The sequence below is a fragment of the Orbicella franksi genome, chromosome 4 (genome assembly GCF_964199315.1).
Source record: "Orbicella franksi chromosome 4, jaOrbFran1.1, whole genome shotgun sequence".
Classification (NCBI taxonomy): domain Eukaryota; kingdom Metazoa; phylum Cnidaria; class Anthozoa; order Scleractinia; family Merulinidae; genus Orbicella; species Orbicella franksi.
The window spans coordinates 24,241,228-24,257,717 of record NC_138148.1 but is presented as its reverse complement, the minus strand read 5'-3'; the positions used below and the strand labels follow the sequence as shown (position 1 = coordinate 24,257,717).

The 16,490-nt window shown below is 37.4% G+C and overlaps 2 protein-coding genes and 1 pseudogene across 5 annotated transcripts in view; 1 reads left to right on the top strand and 2 right to left on the bottom strand.

Annotated features, from left to right (window-relative positions):
- LOC145485005 (uncharacterized) overlaps positions 1–16,490 on the bottom strand; it is a 105,088-nt pseudogene that overhangs the window by 18,798 nt on the left and 69,800 nt on the right. The gene's annotated exons all lie outside the window — the stretch shown is intronic.
- LOC145485640 (G2/M phase-specific E3 ubiquitin-protein ligase-like) lies at positions 1,174–4,433 on the top strand. The gene is made up of 5 exons (XM_081464276.1): positions 1,174–1,183; positions 1,714–2,321; positions 3,049–3,232; positions 3,639–3,842; positions 4,201–4,433. Exons 1-5 carry the CDS (start codon positions 1,174–1,176, stop codon positions 4,431–4,433), a joined length of 1,239 nt encoding a protein of 412 aa, XP_081320402.1.
- On the bottom strand, positions 4,525–15,506 carry LOC145485015 (uncharacterized). Of its 3 annotated transcripts, none has more exons than XR_014049121.1 (2): positions 6,192–15,272; positions 4,525–5,314 (listed from the first exon to the last, which is right to left on the bottom strand). XR_014049121.1 is itself a non-coding variant. In XM_081463662.1 (1 exon), the coding sequence occupies exon 1, from the start codon at positions 15,186–15,188 to the stop codon at positions 14,352–14,354; it is 837 nt and encodes a 278-aa protein (XP_081319788.1). In that variant the 5' UTR covers positions 15,189–15,506; the 3' UTR covers positions 5,750–14,351. The 3 variants fall into 3 exon arrangements, 1 of the variants encoding a protein (XP_081319788.1); XR_014049122.1 differs by lacking the exon at positions 4,525–5,314 and having other exon boundaries at positions 5,750–6,729; positions 7,372–15,272; XM_081463662.1 differs by lacking the exon at positions 4,525–5,314 and having other exon boundaries at positions 5,750–15,506.

Genomic DNA, 16,490 nt, shown 5'->3' with positions numbered 1-16,490 from the left:
GGAGCATTAGTTGATAATTAATTCATTATTTGAGAACTGAATTCTCCAAACTATGTTGATGCTCTGATGCAGAAAGTTAATTATTCCAGCTTAAGTGATTATCCTCAAATAGTCAAAAAGTAGCCAGCTGTACTTGCGTCTTACAGCATAGTTACATAGCACCTGCAGTGTATGCTAGATTTCAAAGTGTAACATTCATGACATATACTTTTCTTCCAGAGATGGAACATCAGCACTCCCTGTTTTGAGAAAGGTGATTCTAAATACACTCAGGGATTTACTTAAGCAATGACTCAATCACTGATCACAGGTTTCAGTGTATAAAAAAATTGTTATTTTTTTTATTTATTTTGGTTGGTGTATTTGTTTCAGTACTGATACTATAGTTATTAATCAACTGTTTAAATCAGTTTACTTATTGTCATAATTGTTATGGTTTTTGTCATTGTTATTATTTGCATTATTTTATTAGGCACCAGTAGTATCTGAAGGTCCAGCAGTAGATAGATGCAGAGAACAATCTGAGGAGGAAAGGTGTGATTGAAAGAAATTATTATTACAGTTAACATGGGCTCATGAACCATTTATCAAAAGCTGCCATATAATTTTTATTATGTAAAAAAAGGTAAAAAGGTCTGTGGCTGAAAAGTAAATGAAATTATTGAAAGCTCTGGGAATGTCCTCAATCTGAAAGAATTTTTGATACCTTGCTAAAAAGTTGTAACATGGCATGCTGATAATAACTCAATAACCTATCATAACTCAGCTGTTGTTGTGGTGACCTCTTATCTGAAAATGATCACAAGTTGGTTATCCTTGATTGGGTATTTGTTTCATACTATTATTGTATCAGCAACCAATAAAGAGTGGTAGTACTGACCCATCTAGGTATAAAGGGCTGGAAAATGATGGGAAAGTATCTTGCAGCTATTATAGACAATATTTATTAATGTTGACTTAATTTCTTCCTGTGCCAATCATTAGAATGACAAGAGATTGTAAATATGGTCTGACTCAGTGTCCATCCACCATTTCTGCATTATCAACTGGCGATGTAGGGAGTTATGTCCAGATGCAGCTTTGCAGCAGATCTCTCAATCATTGTTCAATAACAATGGAGATGTCAACCTTGCTGCACAGGAGTTGTTAGGATTATTTCTTGAAATACCAGACATGGTAAATGGTGAGTGTTTCTCCTTAGGTTCATAAATTTTCCACTCCAAATTAATTCCAACAAAGTCAAGATTTCCCATTGAAATTCCCGTAAAAGTGCAAAACATCCACACAATTTTTTTTTCTGATGGCATAAGCGCTTCTCCCCAAAATCCAGGGACTTTTATTTTTGAACTGTCAATCGCCCCACACGTGTAACATAACTTCCGGTTCACTCTTATGTGTAACATAACTTCCGGCTCGGTCTTTACAAAATTTCTTTAAGAAAATTAAGAAAAAAGGAACAAAAAATAATCCCTAATAGTGAGTATTGAGATTTATCCAGCTACAGGAAAACTTATTTACATACGGCTGAACCCACCTGAGCAAGCAAATTTGGTTAGCAACCCCTTCTATAAAGGGCCATTTGGACCAAAATACCTAATTTTTTGAAGTCAAAATTTACAGTAGGCAGCCAGCTTAGACATGATTACTCATTGTTGTGATGACTGTTTTCATTATAGTAATTTTTACCTCTCTTGCTGTATTACAATTTTTTAGGTTATGAGGACCACGACAGCGACGTTGATCTTTTGACTCCAGCATTCACGTCAAAAACAACACCAGAAAAGATGAGAACTTATACCCAGACTTTAAGTCCCATGGATGCCTTAGAAGATTTTCAGAGAAGCAACAAGCAAAGGGATAAACCAAGAGAGCGTTTCTTTGTCAGCAGAATGGAAGGACATGAAGAGCTCAAAAACGATATTTTGGGTTTGTATAAAGACCCCCGAAAGAACTTGAGAGTACCACCCAGGGTGCGGTTTGAAGGTGAAGAAGGAGTTCGTGCGGGGCCAGTTAGGGAGTTTTTTGTCTGTGCCATGAAGATTCTACAAGAAGGAATTCATGGTGAAGGGAGACCCATTTTGTTCTTTGAAGGAGAGCTTGACCATTTACTTTCCATACACAACCAGATTGGGCAGCAGATGGGAGCATATACCGCCATTGGCAAGATGATTGGTCACTCCATATTACATGGAGGGCCTGGTGTTTATGGACTCTCTCCCGTGGCAAAGCACTACTGGTCTCATGATGACCTAGCAAAGAATCCTCCCCCAATAGTACTGGAGGATCTTCCTGATCTTATCCTGCGGGAGACCATACAAGAGGTTTGTTAGGGTTTGAAATAATTTTCTTTTATAATAATTATATTTAAAACTGGATTATTGGTTAATGCAATTCCAGAGTTTTAATTGGCTTAGCCATTGTGAGAAATGGGCTAATATACCATGAAACACAAATATGGTACCTTAGGTATAAGTGTCAGCGAAGAACAGGCAGGGAGCTCAAATATCGCAATTCCTTGGGTGTTTTTAATAAAACAAGCATTTGTACTCATGGAATAGTTGCTAATTATTTTTTCTAAAGCTTAATACAGTGAAAGCTAGTGCAGGTTACGTGTACACTAAAGTCATCTATCTTTTAAGCTACCCATATAGTTTTCTTCCCTATTCATCAATGGATAACACCTCAATTTCCATGTTTTCTTGCTCTGAATATGATCATGGACATCTTGCTGAAGACAGCATACAAGAACCCAAGTCTTTGGGACCATAATCTGGGGTATCCAAGAGGATGATATGACATGCCACCATATCAGAGTACATGTATAAGGACTGAGAAATAATATTGAGGTTTTGTTCCCTTTATTTTTTTAACACATTGCTAGAGGATTATGTCAATGAGGAATTAAGTAATGACAGATTTTACACTTCAAAGCACAGTTGGGATGGTCAAGTTTTTTAAGTGCATGCAAAAAGACAAATTTATTTTAAACACATATTTTGACTTTAAATTAAAGCTTGGATGTAACAGATCTTTGTTTGGATACAACAGTTACAACAGTGGAATGCTGATGAAAAGATTTCAGATGAACTAAGAGCAAACCTAGCTACCTACATGATGGAGGCTGGTTTGGAACCTGAACTTCTCTGCAGTGGTAGAGATGTCCTAATTCAAGGACTGCTTTGGTACTTTGTAATTGATAAGAGAAAACGTGAGTTGGATGACATGTCTAAAGGTAATACCGGTAATGACAAGATTATTTTATCTGCGGTGTATTTATTAGCATATTGAATGTTTTACACATGTACTTTCAGAATGTGGCCCAGATAAGACACTGAGTTGTCATGCTTTTGTAGCTTGTGATTGAATGAACATTGTCCTGAAGATGCCAAGAAACAGGGCTAAAATTTGTTGAAAGATTACATGTATAGTACACCTTTGATGTGCTGGTTTTTGAAGGTTTTTCAATCCTGGAAAGTGGAATACCAGTAGTAGCAGTCTGCATGTGTTTAAATGTAATGATTCCTACATTTAACTCTTTTATTATTATTAAAATTAAAATTATTATTATTTAGTAATATTATTAATTATTATTATTATCATCATTATTATCATTATTATTATTATTCAAATTGTAACAGGAATGAATGAGGTGACATTGCAAAGCTTCCTAACCCAGCAGCCATCACTGGTAGAGATTGTTTTTCTGCCTCATGCTGCAAAGCACATCTGTGCTACAGAATTCCTGGCTAAAGTTACCTATGACAATGAAAGTGGAGAGAAAGAAGTCCAGGCAAGAATTATGTTTGAGCAATATGTGCAGGAAATTGCCCAAAGAAAGGAAGGTATTTATCTGATATCAAAGTGAGTACATTAAAAAAATAACTTCACATTGGAAGTTTTTTTTTTTCATTTGGTTTCACCTTCTTCAAAAAAGATAATAGGTGTTAAAGTGATGACGGCAATAACATGTTGGTCTTAGACATTCTGGTGCAGGGTTAAGGGAAGTGTTGTTCATCAAGGTCTGTGTCCATTAATGGTCTGCAACATAACTGTAAAATTTAACAATAATAGACTTCAATGTCAATTATGAGGGAACCAAACACATTCATAAAACTGCAATAGAACACAACCAGTGCCCACTAACAATAATCATTACACTAAAAAATAATTTGGTCATGAATGTTTCCCTTAAACTTGCAGGTGAGACGCGGCTGAATGACTTGTGCTGCTTCTGGACTGGATGGGATTTCCTACCTCCACGAAAAGAGATCTTGGTGGTTAAGTTTAATACAAATGAGAGCAGCAAGTTACCAACATCAGAGTGTTGTTTCATGTCTTTATTGCTTCCCATTGGCCATAATACATATCAGGAGTTCATGAACTGCATGGACACTGCAATCCGATATGGGTCAAAAGGATTTTCATTTGCATGAACGTGTCTTTATCATACAGGTGTACAATTTTCACTGTTGTGTTTGTTTTTGCAATGTTGAAATTCAGAAATATAAGAATATCATATGATGATTTTAATTGCATGTAAAAGGCCTGTGTTATTGCATTTCAGTTGAAATGGTAAATTTTAGTTGTTTTCTTGTTGTTCAGAGATTTTCAAGTTATAAATTTTTAGGTTCCAGTTTTATTAGAGCTTTTTTTATGTAAAAAGCCACATTGGCATTCAAATATGAATCATGTGATTAAAATGACATGGGATACATACATGTAGTTACATTAGTGGGAAGTACCCAGTAGGTCATTTATACCAGATAACATAGGATTAACACAACATTACTTCTTTGTTAGAAACACACAGATACCAGTAGGTGCCTAGTGCAATGAGTTGATAATGAGTTGATTTGTCATCAATAAAAGAGAAACAAGTATTTGCTAAACTGTATCTTGATTAGCTCTGAGATAACAGTAAACACAGTTATCATTGCTCTGATTTAGTGCTGGAACTAGCATGCCAGAACACAATATTCCCAGGATTTGGTTTTAGAGGGTTATTTTCTCTCGAATTTGTTCTCTGACTAAACTTCTGAATCACAAATTTAGACTCCTAACACCTCCTGCCAGTCATCGCCAGAGATTGACTGTTCACTGCAATGAGAGTCTCTCCGCAACAAAGTTGCAAGCACTCAAGTACACATCAATCCCATAACTATTGTCATGCTGTTATTGGATTTATGGCATGGATTAGGTCATGATAATCACTGTCTGTTAGTGGGTTCGGAATATTCGGGATGATCACAGCCTCCTCATCTTGACAACTCTCTGGGAGGGGCCCATCACAGTCTATGCCATAGTCATCCCAATTCTGCTAAGGCAAGATTTATACAAAATGAATGAAAAGAACAGGAAATTACAGATGGGTGACAGTCTTCATAGATTGCCCTCATTTGCAGCTCTGATTGGCTAGCTTGTTACTTTCTTGTTTCTGATTGGTCCACGGCAGTGAGATAAAATATATTTTAGCCTGCTGAATTCTCCATTAGCACAAAAATATGCCACAATAACCGATGAAATTATTATAATAAACCTGTCTGTTGTCTAGATACACAAAAACATCCCAAAGAGAAAATCTTCCACTAAATAATATTAAAGTAATTATTGTTGGCCACAATGGATTAGAAATTGGGTAGCTTTCACTTTGATGGCACTGAATTTTTAAGAGACTTGTAAAGCAATCTCAATTTGTTTTCTTTGATAATCTTTATAAATTCTACTTAACAATTAGATTATGAGCATGAGATTTCTATTGTGTGATAGCTGATGAGGGCAAAGCCCAAGTCAACTATAAAAGGATCTAATAATCAAGTGAATAATCTTATTGTTTTGGTATAAAGCAACTAGATGCTCAAAACTAACAACAAGACTATCCAAATCTTTACAGTCACTAAAAACATTTTGCAAACGGGAAGAAGCAGGTGCCATTTTCTCAATAACTGCTACTTACAATCAAGAACAATAGATAGTAGCAAAGCCAATCAGTGAACAGCATTCACGAAGAATGCTAGTAAATTTATACCTACAAAAGTTATTCATCAACGAAGCTGTGTACTAGAATTCCTGTATAGAATTCCGAAGACGGGGAGGTATATAATATTTTAACGCTGAACATCCTTAAGCCATTTCAAAGAGATTGTCATTGGCCTACAAATGTTGAGGGAAATAAGATAAGAAAGCTCTCCCACCTGTTGCTCCATAGAAACTTCCATGATTCTTGCATTGTCAATTAAACCAATTATCCAAAGCTGGTTTGGTGTTTTGTTTCTTGCAGTTCTGATTGGGTGATCATTCCAGGAACTCGCAAAATCATGGAGGTGCTGCTTTATTCTTGGTAGAAATGTGTAATGCAAACAGAACATGTGGATGTTGTTGGACAACTCTAAATGCCCGGATTCCTCAAGAAACTAGAATACTGAATAATAAATGTAGATACAGCTTGCAAACAAGTCTCTCCACAATCGTTCTATCCGTTGATTGTGTACACTTGGCCCAGCGATTATACTGCCCCTTCCTGGTCCTCTTGCTGGATGAGTAAGCATGTACCAAGCAACATTCACATTTTCCACTCCGTGATCTGATCTTACTCGTGATGGCAGACCATGGACATTGACTGCTTCCAAGAACAAGTCAAGGACAGTGTCAGCCTGATTGTTTCCATTGCATCGAAGAAACATGATCTTTCTAGAAAATCCATCAATATGCCCATGTATGACAAATTTCCACCTAAAAAGCAACATGGACATGATGTACAAAAGGAGAAAATAGCAAATAAACAAAACACCTCAAGTGTTCCTATCAATGGTGAATTAATGAATTCATTTACAGAAATTTGACTTCATTCTTTGCTTCAATATTCTATTTTTGAAAGGAATATTTCAATGTTGAAATGGCAACTTGATTCAAAACAAAAATGTTGATTTCATGATGCCTGACTTAGTGCAACAAAATATCCCTAATTTCCATAAAAACAACAACTGGGTAACAACATTTTTCCCACTTTCTCTTCTGCCAGCAGCATTTTGAGCCTTTTGAGTCCACTAAAATCTCTACCTCTCTCTTTTTCTATCATGAGAGGGTTAAGAAAAGCAAGTGACAAACAAAATGATGAGAAAACAGTGTGACATATGACAGTTTACCAGTTGCAGTCAAAATTATGCAAATTTTGGCCAAATTCCTACATGCTTATTGCGTGAAGCCAGACAACAATCCAATCAACAATCAAGTCGCCATTCAATGTTGAAATATTCACTTCAAGAATGGAATATTAAAGCAATGAATATAGTCAAATTTCTGGAAACGAATTCATTAATTCATTAATTCACCCTTGAAAGAAACATGAGCTGTTTTCATGGCAAATACACATACCTCACCAGTTTATGGTGACTATCCATGTGCCAAAGGGCTAAAGGGGCCCTTACATTGTAAGATCTTCTGTGTCACACAAATCTGGAGACCTCTGACAGCAGTGCCTACAACATGATGACAAGCAACCCAAAGGAAAAGGTGTGAAACCTTCTAATTGTTAACAACTTGATTGAAAATACATGCAACATTTTAAAGCCACTTGTCCTTTCCTGGAGGGTGGCTGCTTAATTGGGGTTCTTCTGTATTAATGACCCACCTCCCACGTCTTCTCTTACTGTCTTGACATTGATATATTACCTTCAGGGTCAACTCTTCTCATTGCTTCTCTGATTCTTTCTTCTTGAATTTTGTGGCCCTTGGACAGGAGATGGCCACGCATGGACTTGTACCCACAATTTGGGAAACTATGAAGTATATCCTGGATGACAGCATCTAATTCTGCTTCACTCATACTTGAATAACTTGCACGAACCGAGATTCCAAATTCATGGAGTCTTCTGTTCACTGTTTTATCACTGACTCTAAGCATCTTGGCTATGTCAATGCCCTTAAAACCTTTCTCAAGATAATACTCTAGCTGGTTTCAGCTGATGTCGAGTTTCGGCCTTCCTTTACTTCCAGTTGCTATCACTGCTCTCATGGTACTGTAGTCGTCGAAGGAATCCTCATTCACCATCTGTAATATTAGGTGGCGAGCTTGAAGCAAGTTTGGGAACAATTCTTCTTCAAACATTCCACCCAGTCTCAAAATCAGTGAACATAGCCATTCAACCTTATATAAGCTATAATCAAGACCTGTATTCGAATTGAGCCGATTTATAACATCAACAAGAACGGTTTTTACGTTGTTTACTATCAGTTCTTGTACCGTTTGATGCTGACCCTCTTCAGTGACCGCCATTTTTAAAAATTATGCCTGAAAAGCACCCTGGAGACAATTTTTAGGTAGGTACTTCTTGTATGATATTTATAATGTACCGTATTATAATGCACTTGCCGACATGAGGATTTGGGCGCTTAAATAATGTAAGATCAAATGAAACAAAGATATTGTGGCACACGAGGTATTATGGTCTGATAGAATGATGTATGATCCAATGACACGAATTCCAATCCAATTACATAAATTCCGATTAAGTGACGTAAAGGACAGCACCCACAGTGTCCATTAGAATGATGCATGATCCAATAACATAAAGTCCGATCCAATGGCATGAAGTCCGATCCAATGGCATGAAGTTCGATCCAATGACATGAAGTTCGATCCAATGGCATGAAGTCCGATCCAATGACATGAAGTTTGATCCAATGACATGGAGTTTGATCCAATGACATGAAGTTTGATCCAATGACATGAAGTTGGATCCAATGACATGAAGTTCAATCCAATAACATGAAGTCCGATCCAATGGCATGAAGTCTGATCCAATGACATGAAGTTTGATCCAATGACATGAAGTTTGATCCAATGACATGAAGTTGGACCCATTGACATGAAGTTTGATCCAATGACATGAAGTTTGATCCAATGACATGAAGTTTGATCCAATGGCATGAAGTTCGATCCAATGACATGAAGTTTGATCCAATGACATGAAGTCCGATCCAATGGCATGAAGTCCGATCCAATGGCATGAAGTTCGATCCAGTGACATGAAAAATATGGTCCGATAGAATGACATACGATCCAATGACATGAAAAATATTGTCGGATAGAACGATGTTTGATTCAATGACATAGCATTGATGATCCAATGGCATGAAATGTGATTCAATGGCATTTTTGTCACAATTCCCCCTCCATAGTTTCGGCTCATTCCTTGATTCGATCTGGCCTTTTATCACTAAACCCTATTCTTTTCATTTGCAATTTTCCTGTACATTTTTTTCATACGAAACGACAAAGAGTTTTATAAGTAAACTGATTTTTTGGTGTACCGCGTTTATTACATTGAATATACAAATACATGCAAAAGGCTGGCTGAATAAGCTCCTCCTCCTACTCCTAATTTTTTGGTTGCTTTCACCCCATGCCTCTGCACGACTCCCTGTTGGCTAAAAGGAAAGTTTTTTCCTTGTCAGTTACCCTCTGCAATTTTTTATAAGTATGTAAAGATATAAAAAACACAAAGGTTTTTACAAGTAAACTGTTTTTTTGTGTACCAAACTAAATACCTATATATACATATACTTTGTTCTGGCAAAATGGTGGCTAAGAACAACTGAATATATACCTACTTGGAAATAAAATGATGCTGTTTGGTTTCCTGTTAAAACATTACGTAAGAATGACAGGTGTTTGTTCAAATTGTGACAAAACCACATCAAAAAGTCAAAGCAAAAAAAGAAAAAAGTGTAATTTTCATAACCAACTTACAATCTCTCCATTATTGACAGCAACAGGGGCCATTGCATCGCTGCTTGATGTTGTAATTATCCTTCTACAGAGCACTGGCATTCATGAGTCATTTCCTTTATTTTTGACATTAGGACAGCTTTGGAATCCCTAGATTTAAATGGGAGTTTGAAGAAAGTACAGATTTCCTTAAGTATGGAAACAGCCTTGGATACGCTCCCTGACACCAGCATGACCAGGATAATGACATGTTATCTTTTGCACTTCTCCAAAACTTCCCCAATGTATGATGCCTATATCAAATCCACATTTTTTTTTATCCTCCTGAGTGAGTTGAAATAGGCGAGTCCTTGCCAAGATTAGCTCATTTTCACTCAGGACCTCTTTAAACAGGTGGCAGCTTATCAGATGATGTTTTACTTCATCATTACATTCAGAAAGCCGTACCAAACCACTTAAGCCACGCAATGAACCATAGTTTTTTTCCATCTTTGCTATTCAAAAAGCAGTCCTAAGACAATAAACATCTCACTAACAAACAGCTTCTTCCTGTAACTATAACTGTTTCCAACATGATACAAGTTTAGGAGATCTAAAGGAACTCACTATAACTTTGTATACTTGATACGATTTCAATTTCCATGCCCCAGAGAAGCCTACTGTACTTTGTGAGTGGTCAGTGATCACACTCGCGAGGTAAAGAATGGGTTTGTGACTTTTTCACTCAATTTACTTTTTCACTCTTATGAAATGGTTGAACGGAATATAGACTGTGAGCAGTCTCTTATTTTTCTTAAAGATAGTGAGTTCACACGTATCCTGTGAGCATAGAGAAGCTGCGAGACACGAGACTCATGTCTCGCATCTTTGCTGCTACACGCTCTCACGGTTGGGCAAAGACAAGACATGTTACTACCGATGCGATACAAGAGGTTTAATGGTTATCTCGATTATCTAAACACATTTGTTTACATGGTAAGATCTGGTTATAAATCTATGGATTGATGCCAGTCCTTTGTGGAACAAAATGTATTTGAAAGGAAAAAAGAATACTAAGCATAACAAAAGTTGTCTGCAAGACAAAGCATGCATGCCTTTGCATTAAGACTGAGAGTCCTTATGCTTATTATGATACTTTAATGCATATGTTCGAATGTTCCCAAAAATCTTCTGATAATCTGCCCGCACCCAACCCACACCCCTCCCCTCGCCACTGAGCTGTGCTGTTTTCACTCACCGGCTGGTCAGTGGTCACGTTTATGAGGTAAACATCGCTTCCTGATCACTGTTCTCGTCGATCAGAAAATCAAAATACCAGGTGATATTGCCTCTAAGATGAAGCAGTTATGTTATTTGTACTTCACATTCGAATCGAAGCTTGGGTGGCACAGGTTATTTTTTATGGTGCAATCGACGAGGGGAATTCGAACACTAGTTGTAGTGTTTGAATTGTTGCTGGAAGAAATGGTCACATGGGGGTGTAGGAATGGTAAGTTTAACAATTTCAAATTTTGCCGCTTGAATTGAAAGTAAAGTTCATTTGAATTGCTTTCATATGTATTTCTAACAGTTTTAGACCTACCTGCTTGATTTATATCTGCTACGACTCATGTTGACAAGTCCCTCATGATGGCAGCCAAACTTGGAGATTGCCGAAAATTAGCTAAGTTCACGGAGTTATAAAGTTCTAGATAGCAGCAGACATGTAAATATTTTAAGGAAAACGACCAATTTTTTAAGTTTGCAAGACATGTTTCGACAGAGCTTCTGTCATCTTCAGTTGAATGAATGATTACAAAGCAAGTTGAATAATAAGTAGGCAAAAATGCTAATTAAGACAAATAGTAACAACAGAACGTGAAAAGGTGTAAGTTAAAAGGATAATTTTAGATTTACATGGTGTAATTGCTGATTGAGGGAAGGTAGTTCTTTTTGAATATGAATAGCCTCCTTTATCTTGAGTTGAAAGCTGGTAGTGGCGTGATCTAAAATATGAAAGCAGTCTATTGAACACAATGAGCGACAACGTTCAGAATTATAAAGTTATAAAGTTTTAGTAAAGGTCGGGCTGCAAAGTTTTTTTCTGTAGTTACCTTTTCTATGGTACCTACTTCCTAGCTATGAATTGAATTTCATCGGTTTTCGCATGTGTGACTTAAGCGAACCAATAAGGTGTCACTCAAGTCTTCCTGTTTGCTTGATTGAAACGCAATGTTCATGAAAGTCGCCTTGATGGATAAGATAGAGTTAATATACATGGCTGTGGTATTTGTTTTTTGCTGAATCTCATAGTTTTTCATAAATTGTCCTCCAAAGTTGTCTCAAATTTAAGTCTTGAAAAGTGTCACGACAGGCCTTGGCTCGAGTGAAATTTAATTTCCATAAAACTCTGAAAAATAAAGAGATACGATCAAACGGATTGTGGTTTTAGTATAGGTACTTGAATGTCTTACAATGCACAGAAAATGAGCTAAATCTGTGTCTCAAGCAAAATCGGCCGAACTGCAATTACTGAGACAGTAAACATTCCCAAATTTGCTGGAAAGGCAGCCTTTCACTTGTGTGTTGACTGAGCCAGAGCTACACCTAAATACAAGCTGTTAAGACTGTGTGAATGCCTCCAAGGTCAAGACCTTAAGGTTATTGAGAAGCTTGGTCTTTCTGAGGCAGCATATGAAGCTGCCAAGTCTCAACTAGAACGGAAGTATGGTGGGAAATGTAGAGCTCTCACACTGCGTCTCGCAGAGTTAGAAGCTTTCAAACAGATAAGACAAGACAGTGAGAAGGCTCTCGAGAAGTTTGCTGCTGCTATGGTGGTTTCAAATCCAAAGTACTACCCGCAACAAAAGCAAAGCCCTTGACAAAGATAAGTACCTGGTGGCCGTTGAAGGGGAACTTAAGGCCAATTTTAACTATGTTTTGTATTGATGTTAACATAGGATGGATCAATTTTACAGCAATAATTTATATTGATGATGAATGATTTTATGAAAAATCGATCCTAAGCTTTGGATTGCACCTGCCATGTTCCCTTTTGATCGCGGGAGCTTAAAGGATCAGCGGATTAAAACATGACATCAGATCATGATGCCGCATTGCTTTGCTTTTGTTTTGCTTGAGGAGCCAAAGTGAGTATATTGAGCTAGTTTAGTTTCAGACACTTTGAAATGTCTGATGACAAAACCTCTTTGCATTCATCTCAATCAAGTCTTTCTATTGACGATGAAAATATGCCTGAAAATGTGATTTGGCCATACCAGTTTGAACCAGAGTTTTCTTCCAGCAAAGAAGGCATGGAAGAAGAAGGAGAATTAGAGGAACATCAACACAATGACAAAAATTCTTGGTCCAGAAATCTAGACTGGTAAGAGTTTCTAGATATACTTTCTAACATAAACAATGCAATTTAACCGATGTGTCGAGGCACCATGAATCAAACGGTGTTTGATGTTTTGGAGATGCTGTCAAGATCAAACGCTCACGTGCTCAAGAATTGTAAACAAACACAATAAACAAAGAATAAAAATAAAATCGCTCTTGCATGCTTTTGTTCATTTTATTCATAGCTATTGTGATCTCACAAGCATTTAGAGAGGCAATATGCACTGCTATGCTATATTTTAGACCTTACTAAATCAGTTTAAAATCACCCTCCTGGAGTAAAGTCGATCATACCAAGACTCAGTAATATTGAATCCCTGTTCCTATAAACAACACAATATACTCCATTTTTTGTAGAACAGCAACAAGATTATGAAACATAATTTTTAAGGTCATTCCACTGAAATAGAACCTGTAGAGATTTTTGTCAAACTTTGCCTATTGACTGTTTATATTGTAGGAACTTAAATTTGGAAATAAAAATGAGGGGTCCCCATGTTCATTTAGGAGCAACAGCACCTTGTTTATGCCATACAAACCTTACAATAGCACAATGATTATAGTCATGATTGCTTGCTAAATTCACGTTTCCGACGATTGTTTCTTGCTCAACACTGAGAATTAACCCATATTTATTTTACATGGAGAAATTTGACTCAATTCAACACAACAGAAAAAAATGATAGGTCACCGTGCTCGTTTTTGAGAAAATGACGATTTACCTCTATGGCGAGGTCCAGCTGCAAAGAAAAAGCCGCCATTTTTTAATGCGCGCGCTAATCACGCATGAAATTATGTGTAGTAGGGATGCACAATGCAATACCGGGGAATGACCTTAAGCTAACCTACTTTTTCTATGTTTTATAGTCTGATAAAACAAGGGTTTTTGACCAATCAGAATGTGCACAGGGTCCTACCTATATTATAATGGATGATAAAATGTCATGTCAAAACAATCCAAATCCCTTCAACGCACTGAGATCACTGATTCCCCAGGGAAACATTATAGCCGTAATTATTGACTCTCACTCATTTGAGTTGTACTGAATCACATTTGCATGCAAATTACTCCACATTCGTGCAGCCAAATTGTAGAGTTTTTATCGGTTAAACCTGGACTGGTGTTTATGGACAAGTTCTTGTTTGCTTGGAGGTACAGTCCCCAAGATGTCTTTGGGGAGATGGCATGCTTCAGGTTCAATTTTAACTTCACCGGTTTCACAGGCATTGGCAACAGTGTCCATCAAGACCATAACATGTGCATAGGATTTTCTTCTTTTACTGGCTTAGCCACCCACTGTTTCTGTGCCTTTGGGAAGCTGACCTTGTACCTGGCTTCACCAGCACATGGCCCAGATTGTATGACTGCCTGCTTTCTTCCCCAGTTTGCATTGTGCTCAAGTGCTGTGAGTTGTGGGTGTGCCACCATGCCTTTGTGTGAAAAATGCTCACGCTTTGGGCAGTACTTCAAATATTCAGAGTTATACACCTCAAGCTCTCCAGTATGGCAAAATTTAGTCAGCTTTTCAATGTCTTTCAAGATCTTCTTGTTGAGCACCACCTCCTCAAGGGCAATATAGGCAGGGGTATTAGGCTTCAGCAACTTCTTTTTCCTGATCTGAGCACTGGTCAGTCTTGGATGGCAACACTCATGAAAGTGGGTGTAGCCATTCCACTTGTGTTTGTTTGTCACGTGAAACAGGACTGACGTCCACTTTTCTTTCAGCACTTCAGCATTGCCATCACATGTTGCGGAACACCACCACATCTGGTTTGAGACTGAACAGATCCATGGAAGATCTTCACAGCCTTTCACTTTAGCCTTCTTGGAAAGTTTTTTCATCACCCACTTTGACAAATGCCAAACATCATACTGGCGGTCGATTCCACCATGGTCCTTTTTCATTGAACTTGAGATGGAAGTATGGTGGTCGGTGGCAATTCTCTTGATGGTGACTTCTTCTCTGGCAAGGTCTTGAATGCACCTCTCGAGCCGTTCCTTTTCCATCAAATTAGACCAAGTTACCTCTGTTACCCGTACGACATTGAATGCTGCCACCTTTCCTTCATCTGTCATCATAGTGTATGTGCAATATTTGGCATTCTGACCTGGACTGTCACAGCTTCCATCCCCAATCAAATTGACTGACCCATTGCTTTTAACTGCATCTAATACTGAACTTCTTTCCTCTTTCCAGGCTTTGTCTACCACAGGAAACAGATACTTGTTTTGTATAGTGTAATATGTGGTATGGCTGAGGAACTTCAAATTCGGAAAGGATGCAAACTGGGCAATATAAGAAAATGTATTGCCACTGAACAGAATGGCAGCTGAGGAGAGTAAATTACCTGCTGCAATATTTTTGACAGTGGCTGTGAATCCCAGCAAGTCAGAAGATTATAGATACACAGCATTTTCACTGAAAACATACTGCCACTAGTTCTTTCAACAGATTCAAAAATGGTTCCACCACATTTTGAGCAAAATTTCACAAGTAACTTTAGGCAGGACTCGAAAACAAGGAATTTTTGCTCAGGGTTTTCTTCTGAATCTCTCTTCTGCATCTCATAATCTGTGTCACCTGAAGATGAACCTACATTATTAGTCATTTCACACTTGCATTCCTCCTCCTCCTGACACTTAAGGAAAGTTTGTGAAAATACTTGTACATTTGGGAGAGTATTCTTTATTTTCGACAAATAAATGTGATATCTGCCAAGTAGAAGTACATGGTGTAGAAGTACATCCTCTGTACTATCAACTAGTCCCAGGCAGATTGGTAGGGTCAAAGAAAAGTTCTGTGGCTTTATCTGAAGCTGTATCAACCACTGTTGGATGTTTTGCCAAAAGGTTTGAATGAATTCACAGTCCCAGAAGAGATGAATTAGGCTTTTGTTTTTCTTGTTCACAGAAAGTACGTATGTCTGTTAAAGAGATACCTATTTTATAGAGATAATCATTCATTGCAATTCTTCTGTAAAGAAGCTTAAATTGGAAAGTCTAAAGTTTGGTTTCTTTCGTGCAATAGAAAGGCATGTTACGAGTATCTTTGTAGACCAGGGTTGTTTCCAGACAGAACTCAGGATTGCTGGTAACAGCAACAAACTAATTTATTTCCGTAAGGTAACTTCAGGAATTTACAGCACTAAGCTTCTTCAAATTTGAATCAATCTCTCTTACAGAAGAACCTCTCGCTCTAATATACATGAGGCTTAAAGTTCTAGAAACTTCTATTACAAGCTAAATTAAGTAGTTTGACACAGTTTCTAATCTGAGTAATTATGTAAGGATTAGAATGTTCTTATACAAATTAGTCACGGCTGAATGACTTCCAGTTCTAGATTGTTCCAGAACTTGACTTAGACAATTTTTCGTAACAAG

Excerpts from the sequence above, each read along its gene's own strand:
- LOC145485640 (XM_081464276.1), top strand. Across the intron at positions 2,322-3,048 it reads TGCGGGAGACCATACAAGAG|TTACAACAGTGGAATGCTGA; the intron begins GTTTGTTAGGGT and ends TGGATACAACAG. Across the intron at positions 3,843-4,200 it reads AATTGCCCAAAGAAAGGAAG|GTGAGACGCGGCTGAATGAC; the intron begins GTATTTATCTGA and ends TTAAACTTGCAG.
- LOC145485015 (XM_081463662.1), bottom strand. The coding sequence starts at position 15,188 with ATGATGACAGATGAAGGAAAGGTGGCAGCATTCAATGTCGTACGGGTA.